At 41.5% G+C, this 16,425-nt stretch overlaps 1 protein-coding gene across 4 annotated transcripts in view; it reads left to right on the forward strand.

The window, feature by feature from the left end:
* Nucleotides 1–16,151, forward strand: part of dpy19l3 (dpy-19 like C-mannosyltransferase 3) — a 59,167-nt gene extending 43,016 nt beyond the window's left edge. For all 4 annotated transcript variants that reach the window (XM_010733962.3, XM_019261556.2, XM_019261555.2 and 1 more), the window contains 3 exons: nt 5,416–5,548; nt 13,490–13,648; nt 15,277–16,151. In XM_010733962.3, coding sequence (XP_010732264.1) covers nt 5,416–5,548; nt 13,490–13,648; nt 15,277–15,480 — 496 coding nt within the window. In that variant the 3' untranslated portion in view covers nt 15,481–16,151. The remainder of the gene's footprint in view (nt 1–5,415; nt 5,549–13,489; nt 13,649–15,276) is intronic.
* Nucleotides 16,152–16,425: the final 274 nt, after the last annotated feature.

The raw sequence follows: 16,425 nt of genomic DNA on the forward strand, positions 1-16,425 counted from the left end.
AAACAATGTCTGCTTGAAGCATTTGTTCAAATATCCAATGCTGTCACTTTTGGGGTGTGTGCAGCCTCCAGTTCATCCTGTCTTTAAGTAAAGAAGCAAACAGGGCTCATCACTCTCTCTCCAACCTCTTCTGTCTTGTTCTGTCGATCTGTCTCATTGTGTCCATCTGTCTGTAATCAAAACAAATGATCTTATCCATTTTTAGGAAACATGTGTCACTATTCATTAATCAGAACTTCGGTTAAAATACTTTTACCATCTCTCTCTGGGAAACTGTATCCTCGCCGTATTTTACATCCTCTGCCCACGTCTTCTATGACTCACTCTCTCACCCCGCTTAATTGTCTTCCTGTCATCCTTCTCCTTGTCGTCTTTTAAATTGTCTAAATTAGCAGCATTTGGCATCAACCTTCAATGGGGAAAGTGCAGCACGGTGTCTGTGTGTGAGAAATGTCCTTGACTGAACTACACACCTCTCAAAGCAGCAGTAGAGACTTCAGTAGAACATCTATGAGTCGTCATGTTCACGAGAACACTCCCAACCGCTTTCTCACTATTAGTCCCCATCATTATTTCCACTCTGTACCATTTCACACTTACCACACCACATGCACTAATAGAGAGTATGCAATTATGTCACTGTTTTTTTCCCACCACCCCCAAAAATCTGTAAATCTGTGTACAGTATAAAATCTAAAAGCGTGTTCTTTGGTCTGTAAAAGTGGATTCAGAAAGAATTCAGGCATGCACCACCAGCCACAGTTCATTCAAGAAAAAGTGACCTTATAAGTAGAACACCTATGTTAGATAAATTAGTTGTCAAAACAAGTTGTGAGGAGAGGGCAGAGAGCTGTTTTAGTCCTTGGGTGACAGCAGGTGATCTGTTCCCAAGGCCAGCATGACTCTTAAAAGAGCCTTTACAGTCATTATCTTAAATATCTGTAGTGTAGTTGTGTTGAACAGTAAGTACATGGTGTGAAGAGGGGCATTTGTCCAGCTTTTCTTCATTTGTAGTCCTCCTACGCCAGACGGGTCGAGTCATTTCCTCTGTATTGATTTGATGCTTTTAAAAGGGAGATATTATGCCCATTGTCAGGTTCATATTATTTCAAGGATCTGTCAGAAAATGGTTTTCCATGCTTTTAATTTCTTCATACTTTCCATTGCTGCAGTATCTCTCTGTCTCTTTAAATCTCTCCGGCATTGCTTAGTCACGATTAACTACTTGTAGTCACTTGGAAAACTTTTGCACGTTTTCCTAGTCGGGATGTTAAATGGAGCAGGGATCTGTACTATGAAGCAGGAAGTTAGCGAGGTGAGTTCAGGACTAACCCTGGGTTTTCATTCCTATGACTGGGGCTCACTTGGCCATGGTAACGCTGAACATCCAACCTGCTCCAGAGCAGGTCATGTTTGAGATCAGTCATTAAAAAACACTGCTTACTGACCAGTCTCTTAGAGAATGACATCCCCATTCATAGAAGACCCTGTGGATGTATTCATTAATAAGATCTAAGGTCTAATAATACATCCATGAGAAGATCATAGCGTGGTGTGTGGATGATGAGATGGTCACTTTGGATGGTTCATAGATCTGATATGAAGCACTTGTACTTGCCTGTCGCAGCAGTTTAAACAAATTGTTTAATTTCAATGTTTTTATTTTTATGTTAAAAAGTATGAGCATATATATTTTGTTATTCAGACTATAACTTTAGCTTGTTGTTAGTTATTTTCTTTAGAGTGAGACTTCGCACAGGTAATATTTCAGTCAAGTTTTTTCTGTTTTGAACATTTTTTTTATGGCATGAAAAGATTTTCCCTTCATTGTTCTATGCAGTTTATTCAGAATGATGTTATGAAACTTTTCAGTGGGTTGACAAAATTAATTTTCAAGTGTCAAGAAGGTCTTTAAAGTTAAGAAAACTGACAAAAGTGCCCACGATTTTGCCCAAGTCAACTCTGTATCATGAAGTTTGTTACGTACATATTTAGACAGTCGGCAGTGTTTTATCAGCTTTCCTTCTTGCAGTTGGCAGCTGTTTTACTTTTAATCTAAATTATTTGATTAACCTCTTTGTATTTCTCTGATACTAAAGCCCTTCATTTGTAAAATACATCACTCTGCTCAGACTTGTCCATTTTGTGATGGACTAGTTTAAAAAGCTGTAGGCTCTTTTCCTAACTTTTTATTGTAGTTTATTTACAGAACAAAAACATATCTGATACGGTAAGTACACATATAGGGAAAAGTGGGCCATATCCAGGTTTTTACTCCATTGTTAAATCTATCATTGATACCTTTTTGGGCTCTAATTTTTGATATATCAATGATTAATTTCATTCTCAATTCATTAACCTGTGATCACATTAACTGGTGGCGATTAGGCCTAACTGAATGTGTCAAAAGAGGAGGACGCCTCGTTATCCTCTTGAATGCTTTTTGTCTCAGTCTAATTAAATAATTCTTAGCCGTGTATGTGAGTGAAACGGTGTCAGCAGGATTCACTAGCTGCTTTGAATGTAAAAAAAAAAAAATCAGCAGCATGTGGGATTGATTATTTCTCTCCTAGCAGCGAAAAAAAAGAAACGTGTCCGAGCATTTACTCTTTTTCCAGCGTGGAGCCAGAGCTCTCCTCTGGAGCAGCCTGTAAATCCTGTACAGGCTTGTGTGTGTGTGTCCTCACTTCACTTGGCCACCTGATTTGTGTGACCTGCTTTTAAATTTACTTGTGACACCATGCACGTGTTGTATTGAAGCGCGCTGTCACTCACAAACTAAATCTAGCTTTTATTCGAGTTTTTGAATATTGACTATATTAATCATGGACATCCAATTATCAAATGGTATATAAATGGAAAAATCACACAGAGCATAACAATACATAACAAAGCATAATATGTCCCCATTGCCTGGTGCATATTTAACAGAACACACTGTGTAATTTGCCTATTTGCGCATCCAGCTGACAGTGGGCAGTGTTAGAATTCATCCTCACCAACTCCTGACATAAATATCTCTTTTTTCTATCTGCTCCGCTATGTTTCTTAAACGTTTTCAGCTGGGCACAGCTCCCTGCTGTGGCTGAAATCGAGCTTGAATCAGCTGAAAGAAGCTAAAATGCTCAGAGGAGCTGAGGGAAACTGCAGCCGAGGGATAAACTTACCACATTACACAAGGTTATTTGATTCATTCTGAAAATCTTGATTAGAGCAGGTTGATGTTGTTAATTATGCCAGTGCTTTTCCTTCCTGTGTAACGATGTCTTTAATGGAAGCAGTTCTGGTGTTACATTGTGTTATTGAAATATTATTTGGTGTACAGGATTTGCCCAACTCTCTTTTCAGTCAATTCATCTTTCACTCTCATGTTTCACTTCCATAATTGTGCTCTCTGATGTTAAGCATCCGATACAAATAAACACTTTTACACACACACACACACACACACACACACACACACACACACAGAAAAGTCACTATAGTGAATTCCCTGCAGCCACACATGCCTCACCCCCCCATATGACAATTAATGTCATTACTTCATTTTTATAATGTCATTGGGGTGCATGCCAATGCCTTCTGGCATTTACATACGAGAATATAAACGTGAAATTAAATGTAAATCAACATGGAGGGGATGGGAGCTATTCCCTGGGATGCAGTGAGCGATTACATTCGCACACTGACGGAGGAAGAAGACAGGCAGAAATGGAAATGACCCACTTCTACCGCAGGTCAGGAGGCCCAATACATCAAGCCACACATCCACCCGAGAGCATGTATGAACACTGATAGTCATATACATCGCAGCATACGCACATGTGCACATCCACTCGAGCGAATGCCTTTTTTATTTCACACGTAAGACTAGTCGCATCGTACACACAGAGCATGCAGCAGCCTGTGCTCGGTGTTCCTGTGTAATTGGACTGGAACCAGGGCATGTACAGTTTATCTATAATGGCTTTACAGAGTGTGCATGTGTCCGCTCTGGTACTTCTAATTGAGGTTTGAAGCTCCCTTTTCCTCATTATCTGTGAATCGGAGTGGAACAATTCAAATGACTTCTGTAAGATGGTTAACTGGGTGTGATGCTCGACCTTATGTAGCAGAAAAAGCTTCGTCACACTGACCTCTGTAAGTAGAATGATTCAAATATGTTGCTTGTGTGACCACACCCCAATGTAACACGGCAGTGCTGTGCTGCTTTTGTGACTGTGTGACAGGAACACATTATGAATTTGGGTTTTTTTTTTTTGTGTCTTTGGTTTAGATTTGGAGGATCATTGTTGCATTCTTTGTATCAGTTTGTCCATTACGTCTACTGCTAATAGTAGTCACCAGCATGGCTGTAGAGTCTTGTTGTTTTCTGGTTTATAGTTCCATCATATGAGATGTGAGTTGCATTGCTGCTTTCACAGACAGTTGAGTAAAATCCTTTTAAACATCTGAAAGAAAAATTGTTTTGGTCAGTAAGTCATCCTTTAATATGATGGCTGACAGGGTGACTGTCCGTCCGCATGTAGATCTCACTATTATTAGTTTTTGCTACAGCCCTATATATTGGCATGTAACCAAACACATCCTTGTATATATACAGTATATACACAGTCTACATACATACAATACAATATACAGTCTTGTACATATCAGAATGTGTTTGATTATGCTGCAAACCTTGTGACCTAGTCCTGTCTCAGTATCACAGGTTTGGTCTTGTGGTGACAATATGAAGTGTCAAAGTGCCTGGTATTCTTAGCTCATGGCATAAGTGTTGTCACTCCTCGCACTGCCCTGTGTGTAGGCATGAGTTTGGATTAAAAATGGCCTCTAAGTTAACACTACAGCTAAGTGTGCGCGTGTGTTTCCATGTGACCTTGTGCCTAGATATTTCTGCACCACAGTAACTTCAGATCTTTTGTCATCTCTCTGTGATTTTGTACATATACATCTGAATACGTTCTTGGTACACAAAGCTTTGGCAACACAATGACAAGATAAAGCCTATTGAATTGTATTGAACTGCATGTTTTTGTATTTAGTCAAGATGCAGATATCCGTTGTCCTTGAAGTTGCATCCCTGAAAGCGATGTTTAAATGCCATCAATATGTCCCAGTTATTGTGGCAAATGCAGAAAGTGAAACCATGTGGGCTGAATAACAAAGCTAAAAAATAAACGAAGACAAAATGAAATCAGACTTTTGGGTTAACTGGATCCTCCTGTGCATATTTGCCAAAGATTTTCATCTTTTCAAACCCAAATCTTTTTTTTTTTTCTTTCCTCTTCACTCACAAATCTCTGGAATGGACTGCAGTTCATCAAAAACATTTCAATGCTATGAGTTATCTATATATTTATAGCGGTGAATGATGTGTCCTTCTCTCTTCTTTCTCTCTGTGTTTGTCCACAGCACAAAGACCCCCAAGCAGGCTGTATTTGCAGGCAGCATGCAGCTGCTGGCTGGCATCAAGCTGTGCACAGGCAGAGTTCTCACCAACCATCCCCATTATGAAGATAAAGACCTGCGGGAGAGGACCAGACAGGTAGTGTAGGCTGCACTTTACTGTCAAAGATACACAGGGGTGTGGGAACCACCAGAGGAGCTCCAAGACAACATGAAAAAAACAATGTATGAAAATGAAAATTTTAAAGTAAATAGATGGCAATTACAGCGTCAGCTATAAAAGTCAGCCATGTTGATTTGAATGCCAATAAAGCAGCAAGCGAGGAGTGAGAGTCATTAATGTGTGTTCAGACAGAACACGAGCTGGACTTTAGAGGCAGTGTGGGGAAGCACGGTTAGGCACATGTTCGCCTGAGTCAGAGCAAGCGCTTGTCTGTGAGAGATGAACATCCATCCATCTCCCCGGCTAAATTTCCCAAAGCTGAAAAACTTTTGTTACAGGAATTTTTAAAAGAAAAATCCTTCAATAAGGAAGACTGGATTCAAAGTATTAAAGTCTAAGTTGAATTTAATATTCTTGTACAAAAAGGAGCAGTGCAACAGTGCAACACACAAAAGGGGTTACAGAGAAAAGGCTCCCTGAGGAGCTCTAGCTTTTGGTTCTTATACAATTTTCTTAAAATGGACTGTCTCGGACATCTTCCCACTGATAATTTCCTTTTTTGGTTTTCTGCTCAGTAATGAACATTATGTTTCTTGTCCAAAATGACACTTCCCTAAACCTGTCTTTCTTGTCCTTGAACTATTTTTTAATTACACACACACACACACACACACACACACACACACACACTCTATAAGAGTTAAAACATCTGCACCCCAGTATAATCCTGATTTTTATAACTTTAATTCCTCAACTTATTGTGTGCCTATCACTGATCTGCAGACACTCAGGAACATATATGAAGCTCATTTGTGTGTGTATCTTTTTTACAAGATTCTTATTTTTCAAAACTGGATATCACGGTAAAAGGTCCAGGAATTTTCAACCAACCAAGCTGTTGTCCTTCAAGGGGCCACAAATATGAATTCCATAATGTGATGACATCGTTTTGAAAGAAATTTTGTGACACAAAAACATGATGGTTAGTGTTATAGAGCTGCAAACTGTCTCATTTGGCTCTGTGACTACGGTGGAACCGGAGATTTATTTTTTTGGCTCGTTTTGACATTGGAGAGGTGTCTCTATCTTTTGGCTGAAATCTTTTGTCCTCAAGCATTCAGTGGACGAGTCTCCTAACCGACAACTGATGTGTGACAGCTCCGACTGCCAAAGTTGCCACGATTTCCACTTTCTCTTCTCTTCCTCCAGACCCTTCTCCTTTCTGCTCCTGCCTCTATATTCATGGTGTCAGTGAAGGCATGAAGAACCGCATTTTCACTCAAGTTGAAACATTTTCAATGAAAGCAGACCTACTCCGTCTCCGCCTAAATTTGAGGCGCCCACAGCAAAATTTCTTGTTTGTCTCCGCTCTCATGTTTCTATTGACTTTGTTGGAACCACACTGCCTCTAAATATCACTTTGTGCTGTGGAAATGCAATTTGAACAGCAGCATTCGCATTTCTTATACCTCTGCGCCGGTGACAGCCAGGGGCATTATGTTTTCGGTTTGTCCATCTCTCTGTCCAATTTTTATGAACGTGATATCTCAGGAACTCCTTGAGGGAATTTCTTCAAATTTGGTCCAAATGTCCACATTAGCGTCACACTGTACTACCTGTACATACAAACTGAAACAAAGGAAAGGTCCCTGTTGCCTTTTCTTCTATTTGTAGGGTAGCCAGTATCATATACACCTCCACAGTTTGTTTAGATTGTTGTTCTCAGGAGTTGGCCCCTAGAAACTTCTCATGAAAAGTAATGATTGGTGGCGGAGCGACGTGTTGTCTGCCTCGTCTCTCAGTCATGACACGGCAAATTTGTATAACTCGATAATCGCCTAATTTGACGTTGTGAGAATCTTAACAAACTAACACACTGTGTAGTCTGAACCAGACATGTTTCAATAGTGATAGAACTACTTGGTTCCACTAGGGCTGTCGCGGTTAGGGAATTAATCCTGCGGTGCACCAGAGTGGCTCAACAGCGCGGTATAGACAAATAACAGCATCTTGCTGAAATGAAAAAAAGTACCCGTTTCTTAAAACACTACAAAATCAAGATGGATAGCATCAAGAATCAATTAGGCTATATTTTAGTGCAAATAACAGCTAAAAAATAAACGGTGTCTGTCTTTTTAAACATCAATAACCGCATCTTGTTGAAATGAAAAAAAAAGTGTATCTTAAAACACTACAAAATCAAGACGGATAGCAAGAATCAATTCTAAATATTTTAGTGCAAATAACAGCTGAAATAAGTGCCTTTTTTTAAAAAAAACAGGCGATACGAGGCAGATTCACATCACAAACAAATTAACTTAAGGATATAAACGAAAAACTTAAACCTGTTCAATGTCCTTGTTGCGCGTGAGGTTTGAGAGAGGATTGGAGTGGAGTTAGAATATTTCCAGCGGCACTGAAAACTCTCTCCGATGGTGCACTTGTTGCGCAGATGCACATGTATTTTCGGGCGACTTTGGAGAGGAGAGGGAATCTACTCTGGTTGTCGCGCCACCATGCGAGCGGGTCTGCATTGGAGTCGATGGGATCCTCCTGGAGATAGCGCGTGAGTTCGGTGTCGACTCGAACTGTCTTGGGTATGGCTGCAAAGGTGATTGTTTGTGGCTTCAGCAGGTCTCCCAGGGTTTTTCTTTTAGCCACTGGTGGCATCACTGTTTGCGCCGATGACTGCTGTACAGTAGCTGACGCGCTGGCACAGCTTCCCCCGTCTTCTTCCACATCTAATATCTCCTCAATTAGCGCTCCCTTTGCCTTTTCCGTGTCTTGAGTGAAACTCGAGCAAAGGCTTCGGCTACTCCAAGTTGTCGGCTGGCAACTGACCTTAAATTTGATGTGTTTCCTCGTTTTACTTGAATTTTTTTGAGGCAGATTTTACAAATGACTCATCTAAATTAGCTGGTTCTCCTTTTCATTTGGCTGAAAGCCAAATTGCTCCCAGAGGGGTGAAGTTACATTTGGCCTTGGAACAAGCACAGCTACCATCTCTCCTTACCTTGGTTACGCGGTGTTGGCGGTGGCCCAACATGCACTGCGGTGGGTCTCATAATATCGCGGTGATTAATTTTTGCGGTTATTGCGACAGCCCTAGGTTCCACACACTTGACTGCACAAGGATTTAGTGGTAGTTTAACCAGTTGTGCTTATTTTTCACAGTTTTTTTTTATGTTCTTATGCTAATAATACGGTGGATTCTTGTTAATGAGCTGAGTTGCTCTACGGTAACTTTAAAGAGCCTCTAAGGGTCACGCACCCTCGTTGATCCAAGGTCTTTGTGTTTTTATTTTTCTATGTTCACAAGAACATTTTCATTCTGCATTTTAGTGAAACAAGCTCATTTTATTTCTTCTTCTGGGTGTCTAAAGCCTTAAAAAGGGGCGGCTGTGGCCCAGAGGTAGAGCGGCTCGTCCACTAATCAGATGATCAACGGTTGGATCTCCGGCTCCTCCAGTCTGCATGTATACCGATACTGAACCCCAAGGCTGCTCCTGAAGGTTGTGCCATCGGTGTGTGAATGTGTATGAATGGTTAGCTCCTAATACTAATGAGCAGTTGGCACTTTGCATAATAGCTAATGCCATCAGTGTATTGGATGAGATATGTAGTGTAAAAGTGCTTTGAGTGGTCGCATGTATACGCTATACAGTAGTGTGTAAGTACAGTCCATTCACCATTCACCATTTAAAATGTGAAAAAAGGGATTGAAAAATAAAATGAGTGAAATGTGTCACCTGAATGTTTAAATCAGATCCCATCATGACCTGACTGTGCAGTTACACTCATAGAAAGACTTAAAAGCTTAAACTCTGAGGGTGTTTAAGTTTAGGGATGGGAATTGATAAGATTTTTGCGATTCCGATTCTTTATCGATTCTCATTTGGGAAAAAAAGGAGAACAAACAGTTTGGTCAGCATCATCTAGAGGAGGTAGTGAACTGGAGTGAGTACTAGTACAGCTGCAGCCTCTGAGCCAGCCAGACTCTCTCTCTCGTCATGGTCATCTTCTAAATGTAATGCAGAAGGCATTCGTTTAATGTTAACTGTTATAGCATGTTTTACAAAGAAGCACATGGCGCTAACATGGTAGGCAGTGTGTTATTTACCTTCCGTAGTAACCGCAGAGGTGGTCATAGCCTGGCTGCTGCCGCTGCTGCTAGGTTGAGATTCATCTCCAGTCCGAAGCGTGTCAAAAACACGACATTCATTTAAAAATATTGCATGTTGTGTGCGCAAATGTTTCTGCATGTTCGTCGTGTTCCCTCCCGACGCTGTTATCTCCACTTTGCAATGATTGCAAGACGAGCTGTTGCCGTCTTTTTTGGTAAAATGCAGCCAAACTTTGGAGCATTTGAACCGAGTGGGTGACATTGTTTACTACTGATTGCATGGCACGTGCCAAACTTGCGTAAGTTACGTGCCGTAATTTGTCGTGCTTGCTGGAATCGAGCACGTGTAACTTGTTGCGGAAGTTACGTGACGTGATTCGTGCTTTCTGGAATCGATAAGAGAATCATTAGATAAACTGCCAAATGATTCCATGGAATTGAAACACACGGAACCGGTTCTCGATTCCCATCCCTATTTAAGTGTAAACTAGTCTTTATTTTCTTGTTTGGTTTTGTTTTGTAATAATGCACAACCTTTTAGATATTATTTTTAATTTCATTTCTGCCTTTTTCCAGAACTTTCTGCAGCTCTGACCCAGACAAATCTGTATAGTGCAACCGCAGCTGAGGCCATGTTGCCTCGCCCATCCACCTCACTCAGCTCCGCGCTAATGTCCTGTGTGAAAGAGCGGGGAATTGTCTGTAGATGGGGGCCAGTGACCTGCAGTGATTGTGTGAATGAATATGAGATCAGAAGATGTACTGAGTACAATGTGCATCCATTAAGACTGACTCAATGGTAACGTCAGAAAAATGGAGCCTAAAAAGGCTTCGCTGAGATGAATGGTGGCGCTTGCACTTACAGTAAGTGCATCTTAGTGATATATGTGAACTGTAGAGGAGCATTGTTTTTTTGTTTTCTATTAATGTGAATGCAGAAGGCTCTACCCATTAGGCTGAGTGAATGTTTCCATTCCATTCTGTTTATTTCACAAAAGAAATGATTTGTTAGATGGCATAGAAAATGTCGTCATAGCCACATCTTTGTTTTGTAGATTCTCTTTGCATCGTGTCTTTGTGGATTTTTTTCCCCTTTCACCTTCAGCTGCCTGTTATTACACGTCCAGCCAATAAACTTAAATAATTATGTCACTTTTATATCGATTGGTTTCTAAGAATCTAAAAGACGGAACAGGAATAGAACTAATATAACATGCCTGATCACGCCATTTTAAAACATGCTGTAAAGCACATACGACTGATGAGAAACCTTGTAAAAAGTTAACTTTCGTTTTTTGCTTCTGTATTCTGCGTGTATCTTCTTCACAATGAGCAGAAAGTAATGTGTGGGTCATCTCTTGGGTAGCAGAGCCTACGTTTTGCCTCCCAGCGGGTAGTCAGCCATGCTGAGCCGCCGGCGAGGCCTGAGCTTAGTGTGGAGCTCATTAAAGATCCACGACACTGGTGCAGATCTTCTGGGCTCCGTGTGTGTGCATGTGTGCTACTGAGGAGGAAAACTGTGTAAATGCATTTGCAAACATTTGTAAGAACCTTAATGATGTGTCCGCTTCTTTTCTGGGCTCATCACTACAAAATAATTCATTAGTGTACAAAGAGCACAGTTACTGTTACCTACATGCTTTTTTCCCCATATTTTTGAATTAATTCACATACCCAGCAGGCACATTCTGAAAAACTGTGGAGCCCAAAGTTCATTAAAACCGGTCATAAATATCTTCTTTCATTTCTAAAAAGGACGTTATCGGAAACAGTTGGTCACTGTAGTTTTTAGCGAAGGTTACTGAAGCAGGATGGGATGTTGCATGTGTTGGACTATTTTCAATGGTGGATTAATACACGTGTTGCTGTAGAGTATGTGGCTTTGACTCAATTTAAATTACAGTGTGTGTTGATGATAATACAGTGAAATGCCACTGGATGCGACAGTGTGACTCACTGACGTGTTTCGTGTTTATTAGCTTTGGAAGCTGAAGGAATAACTTCTCTGGTGATACACCGAACAATCTTTTCATGTGACATGTAAAATCATTCACCCGTGTTTATTTTTTACCCCTTTTTACATGTCGAACCTTGAACCTGATTTTTGGACAGTATCATTAAAAAACAATCAAAAAAATAAATACCGTATTTTCCGGACTATAGAGCGCACCTCAATATAAGCCACCCACTAAGTTTTAAAAAAAAAATAAACATTTACATATATAAGCTGCATCGGACTACAAGCCGCCGATATCCAGGTTGAGAAATAAGATATTTACCGGACACACAGAAAGATTTTGTACCGTAAATGTTTATTTATATACCTGAACTGATTGTTTCCGAACAGCGCCTGTAACCCGGCAGTAAAAGTGCTCACCATGGATTACGTGCAGCAGTTCTAATTCCTTCCTGGATAGCCAGATCGATGGCCTTCAACTTAAAAGCTGCATCATACGAACTTCGTGTGCTTTCCATGATGAGGGGGTGGAAATAATTCGTCGTGCGTGTTGTGTTGCATGTGCTAAATATAAACTAGCGTGTTCTTCTTTGCACTGACTTCCCCTGTCTGTCTCATTTTTGCACTTCCCGTTAGAGCGCCCCCTGGCGGCTGAAGAACAATCAATAGAAAAGCTGCATCTTTGTATAAGCTGCATGGTTCAAAGCATGGGAAAAAAGTAGCGGCTTATAGTCCGGAAAATACGGTACATAAAAATGGCTGCTAGACTTCAACATGTCAGCATTGACTTATGGGGTGCTAACATTTCCATTAAAGCATGACTGTGTGCAACAGAGCTGCAGGCATAGCTGTAGTTTTTAAATATTTTACAGTTTGCTCTGATGTAAAAATGGAATTGATTAGTTTACCATGGAAACACACTACTGACTTATGATTCTGAAGTAAATGATTGTGTAATGTTTACAATTGGTCTCACCTTCACTGTTAAATTCTCAGTGAAATCAAACACTTCTACTTTTTCTAACATTCCACCCCGACACCAGCCCCCCGCTACAGTACACGTGTGAAGCTATGCTTTGAGGAACATGGAGAGTGATCCCCACACTTCCCTTCACTCTTTCTGTGTGACATGAAGCTACATCCTATTTCAGCATCATCTGTGTCTGAAATCACTTCCTTGTTTACTCATTCACCGCTCGAGTGAGCAGTCAACATGTGACATGTTGGACGCCTATGAATCATCATCTATTGTAATCACTGACAGCTGCCGTGCACGATCATTTTCACATGCCATGCGCACAAACTTTTATAGGAATCTTTGGAGGGTTATGTATTGCAAAAAACATCATACAAATAAACGTGCGGGTAAATATAGTGCCCTCTACAGGAAACGGGAAGTGTTTCCTGTCACATTAGGTTTTTATCCGGCTCATAATCTTGCAAGTTGCTTTGTCACCTCAGTGTTTCTCTGCTCATTTAAAGCAAAACCCTGACAAATGACTTCTTACAGCACTGACGTGTTGCATAATTTGTCCATTTAAAGCTGTTGTATTTCAGAAATCCGAGCTCTGTTTGCTTAACACTTTTGTTTTTGCTTCACTCATACTTGTTTTCCTTCGCGTTCTTTCAGTAAACATGTTCTAATTGAATCTAAACCATTTTGTAATTCAGAAAATAAATTTGCCTGGTGATTGAGTTCCAGGAGAGAAGTTTTCTCCTTCCAACTATATTGGTATTAAATTATGACGCCAGATGATCTTTAGGCAAAAAAGCAATCATAACTCCACCCAACCCTGAATAAATCAACTTCCAATTCTGTGTGTGTGTGTGTGAACAGGTGTATCAGGTGTACGCTCGCCGATCCCCAGAGGAAGTCTATGACATCCTGAGAGCTGCCGGGGCCGACTATGTGGTGTTGGAAAACAGCATCTGTTACGAGCGGAGGCACAGGCGAGGCTGCCGACTGCGGGACCTGCTCGACCTGGCCAACGGACATGTGGGTGGCATTTATTTAACATGACTCATCGTGTTTGTGTGTGTGCGTGTGCGTATGCGTGTGCCATCCCCTTTGCCAACTCCTGTGACTGGGTGAAAGCTCTCAGCCTCCGCAAAGATCAATAGTCTCACTTCTCATCTGCACGTCACTGTCTCTCACTCTCTTGCCTGTCGCTCTCTTTTTTTCATTCCCTCTACCTCTCTCCCCCCCACCCCCACCTCTCCTCCCCCTTATTTTGATGTGGGATGCGGCGCTCTGGCTATTTGGATTACCAGAGGCGAGACAAGCTTCAGTCTGGCTGTCTGGCTCGGTGTGGTGTAAGACACATGAAACACAGAGTCGGCGTGGATGTGTTTGTGACAGCGTAAATGTCACACAGCGCCCACGACATCTGACATCTAGACAGCTTTATTGAAGGAACGCCGGCTTTACATCTGTCTGTCTCTCTTATTTCTCTTTCTGTCGTAACACTTTGCTTTTCTTACTTCTTTCTCTCTTTTCGTCCTTCTCTCTCTCTCTCCCTCTCTCTCCCTTCATTCTGAAACCTGTTTACAAACCGTGAATGAAATGACATTAATCATTCTTATATGTGTTTTTGATATTAAAATATTACACCTCCTTCCTCACCGAGAGTTGAAACCAGTCGAAATTCTGCCCTGCTAGCAGACAACAGGTGTTCCACATGATTCACGTGAACAAATATCGTTGCTGTTGTCGTTCTTTAGTATAGTCGCGTATGGAAACGTAATGACCCAAACAGCTTTTAAAGCCTCGTAAACTTTGAAATAGTCATCTTCCTCCGGATGGACAGTGTCCTAGAGACATAAAAACATCATGTCTGCATCATAGGGTCTGCTCTGTTTCTACAGAAGCTGAGAACAGACAAACTAAACACTGGCTCTAGATGTTTTTCACGAGTTTCACAGCCAACGTAGTTTCTCCGTCACAGGAGGAAGGGGAGGGTGAGGCGAGGGGGTTGCAATAACAAACTAGATTGCTAGATGAAACTAAATCCCTCACACTGGTTTTTTTCGAAGGTTGAGATTGGTACAGTACATGACATCACCTTTTTCCGACAGAGCAGCTCACCTCAAAACAAATCAAAAATTAGAAAAATCCCTTGTGTAATAAACACAACTGTTACAGCTTTGGAGAAGTTGAAAGAATAGTTTTTCAAGGCCTTGAAAATGGTCCTTGATGAGCATCTTGTTCATGTTTCAGTTCTTTGTAGCACTGCTGAGTTGTTTGGTCTCTATAGCACTGAATATGATTCAGCTGCGTCGTCACATTTTAAAGCTAAAATAATTCGCCAATTTAGGCGTTCTGGATTCCAAACTACTAGAAGATATTCAATCAATATGGCAATCAAAATATTAAAAACATCATATTTATGAGGAGCGAGAATCCTGATGCAGTCCTGCAGAGTTTCTGGCAGATCCAGCTGGCACGAGCACAAAGTGAAATCAGAGCCCGGAGAGGCAGTCCATCACCCTGCTGGTGCTGTTTATTTACGTCAGATGTGTTGATGATGTATCGATCAGCACATGTCCCCTTTAAGAATATACCTCAGTGTGCTCTGTCACTCCTGTCGCTGTTGATGATGACGTGTTTGTTCTGTGTGCCAACAGATCATGGACGGACCGGGGGAGAACGATCTGGACCTCGTCTCGGCCACCCACCCTCGATTTTGCGAAGCTGTCAAGACGGACACCGCGGCTTACACGTCTCTGTTTACCAGAACATTCCAGAACAAAACCTTCCACGTGTACCGGGTCAAGAAGAAACGCAAGAAAAGCACCAAGAGCTCGCCAGAGCCCAGTGAGACTCAGTAGCAGGAGCCAGCAACCCCGTCAGAGGCCAGAGGAGAGGAGGAGATAAAAGCCGTAAATCCTGGCTCTCCCTCTGTCTCCTCTCTGCACTGTGCCCAGCTGTGATCATGCCCATTCTTTTTTTTTTTTTTTTTTTTGAACACATGACTCTGTGAACTGTGGTGTTAGGGGCAGTGGGCCAGCTCCAGCCCCGGAGCTGCATTGTTTTAGCTAGTGGAGTGTGGAAGCACCTTTAGGAGATCCACTTTGGGCTATTTCTGTCTCCAACCTGTCCACCCCGCCCTCGTCCCAGCTCTCACTGGTGCAGATGAACAGACACAGAAATCATTTTTAGACGTCTAAGCAGAGTGTGGAACACAAGCAGCTACTTATAATTCAATTTGATCTGAAGGAATCATTTCACACAGCACCATGAAATGAACAAAACACTACTACTACAGTGATATCTCCGATTATTGTTTTCTGTTTTCGTACAGAGCCGACTGGAGGTTCAATAGAATTTATCGAATCTGCTCATCAAGCCAGGATGCTTTAATAGAGCGTATCACAGATTTCATATCGAGTTCTTCTTTGCCAATGAAAGTAAGGAGAGAAAATAAATGATCTGTTAAAACATTTGTTCATTTAAACCAGGGGCCTCCAAACTACGGCCCGCGGGCCACATCCGGCCCGCCTAAACAATTGGAGTGGCCCACTTAACGATCCAAAACAAACCCTTTAAACATGGCCTATTTTTCAAAATTGCATTTTCCTATTATAAAATATCCACACTTAATGATTAAGCTTGGCATTCTAATTAAAATCTACCTTATTTACGAACTATTTACAGTACTAGCTAATTTTTATCCCCTCACACAATGGTATATTCCGACGTGACTTTGCTCGTGATCAACTTCCGCGCAGTCTGCCCGGGGGATTCAACTCGGCGGGTCAGGGACGGCCGCACGG

The sequence above is a fragment of the Larimichthys crocea genome, chromosome VIII (genome assembly GCF_000972845.2).
Source record: "Larimichthys crocea isolate SSNF chromosome VIII, L_crocea_2.0, whole genome shotgun sequence".
NCBI classification, from domain to species: Eukaryota; Metazoa; Chordata; class Actinopteri; family Sciaenidae; genus Larimichthys; species Larimichthys crocea.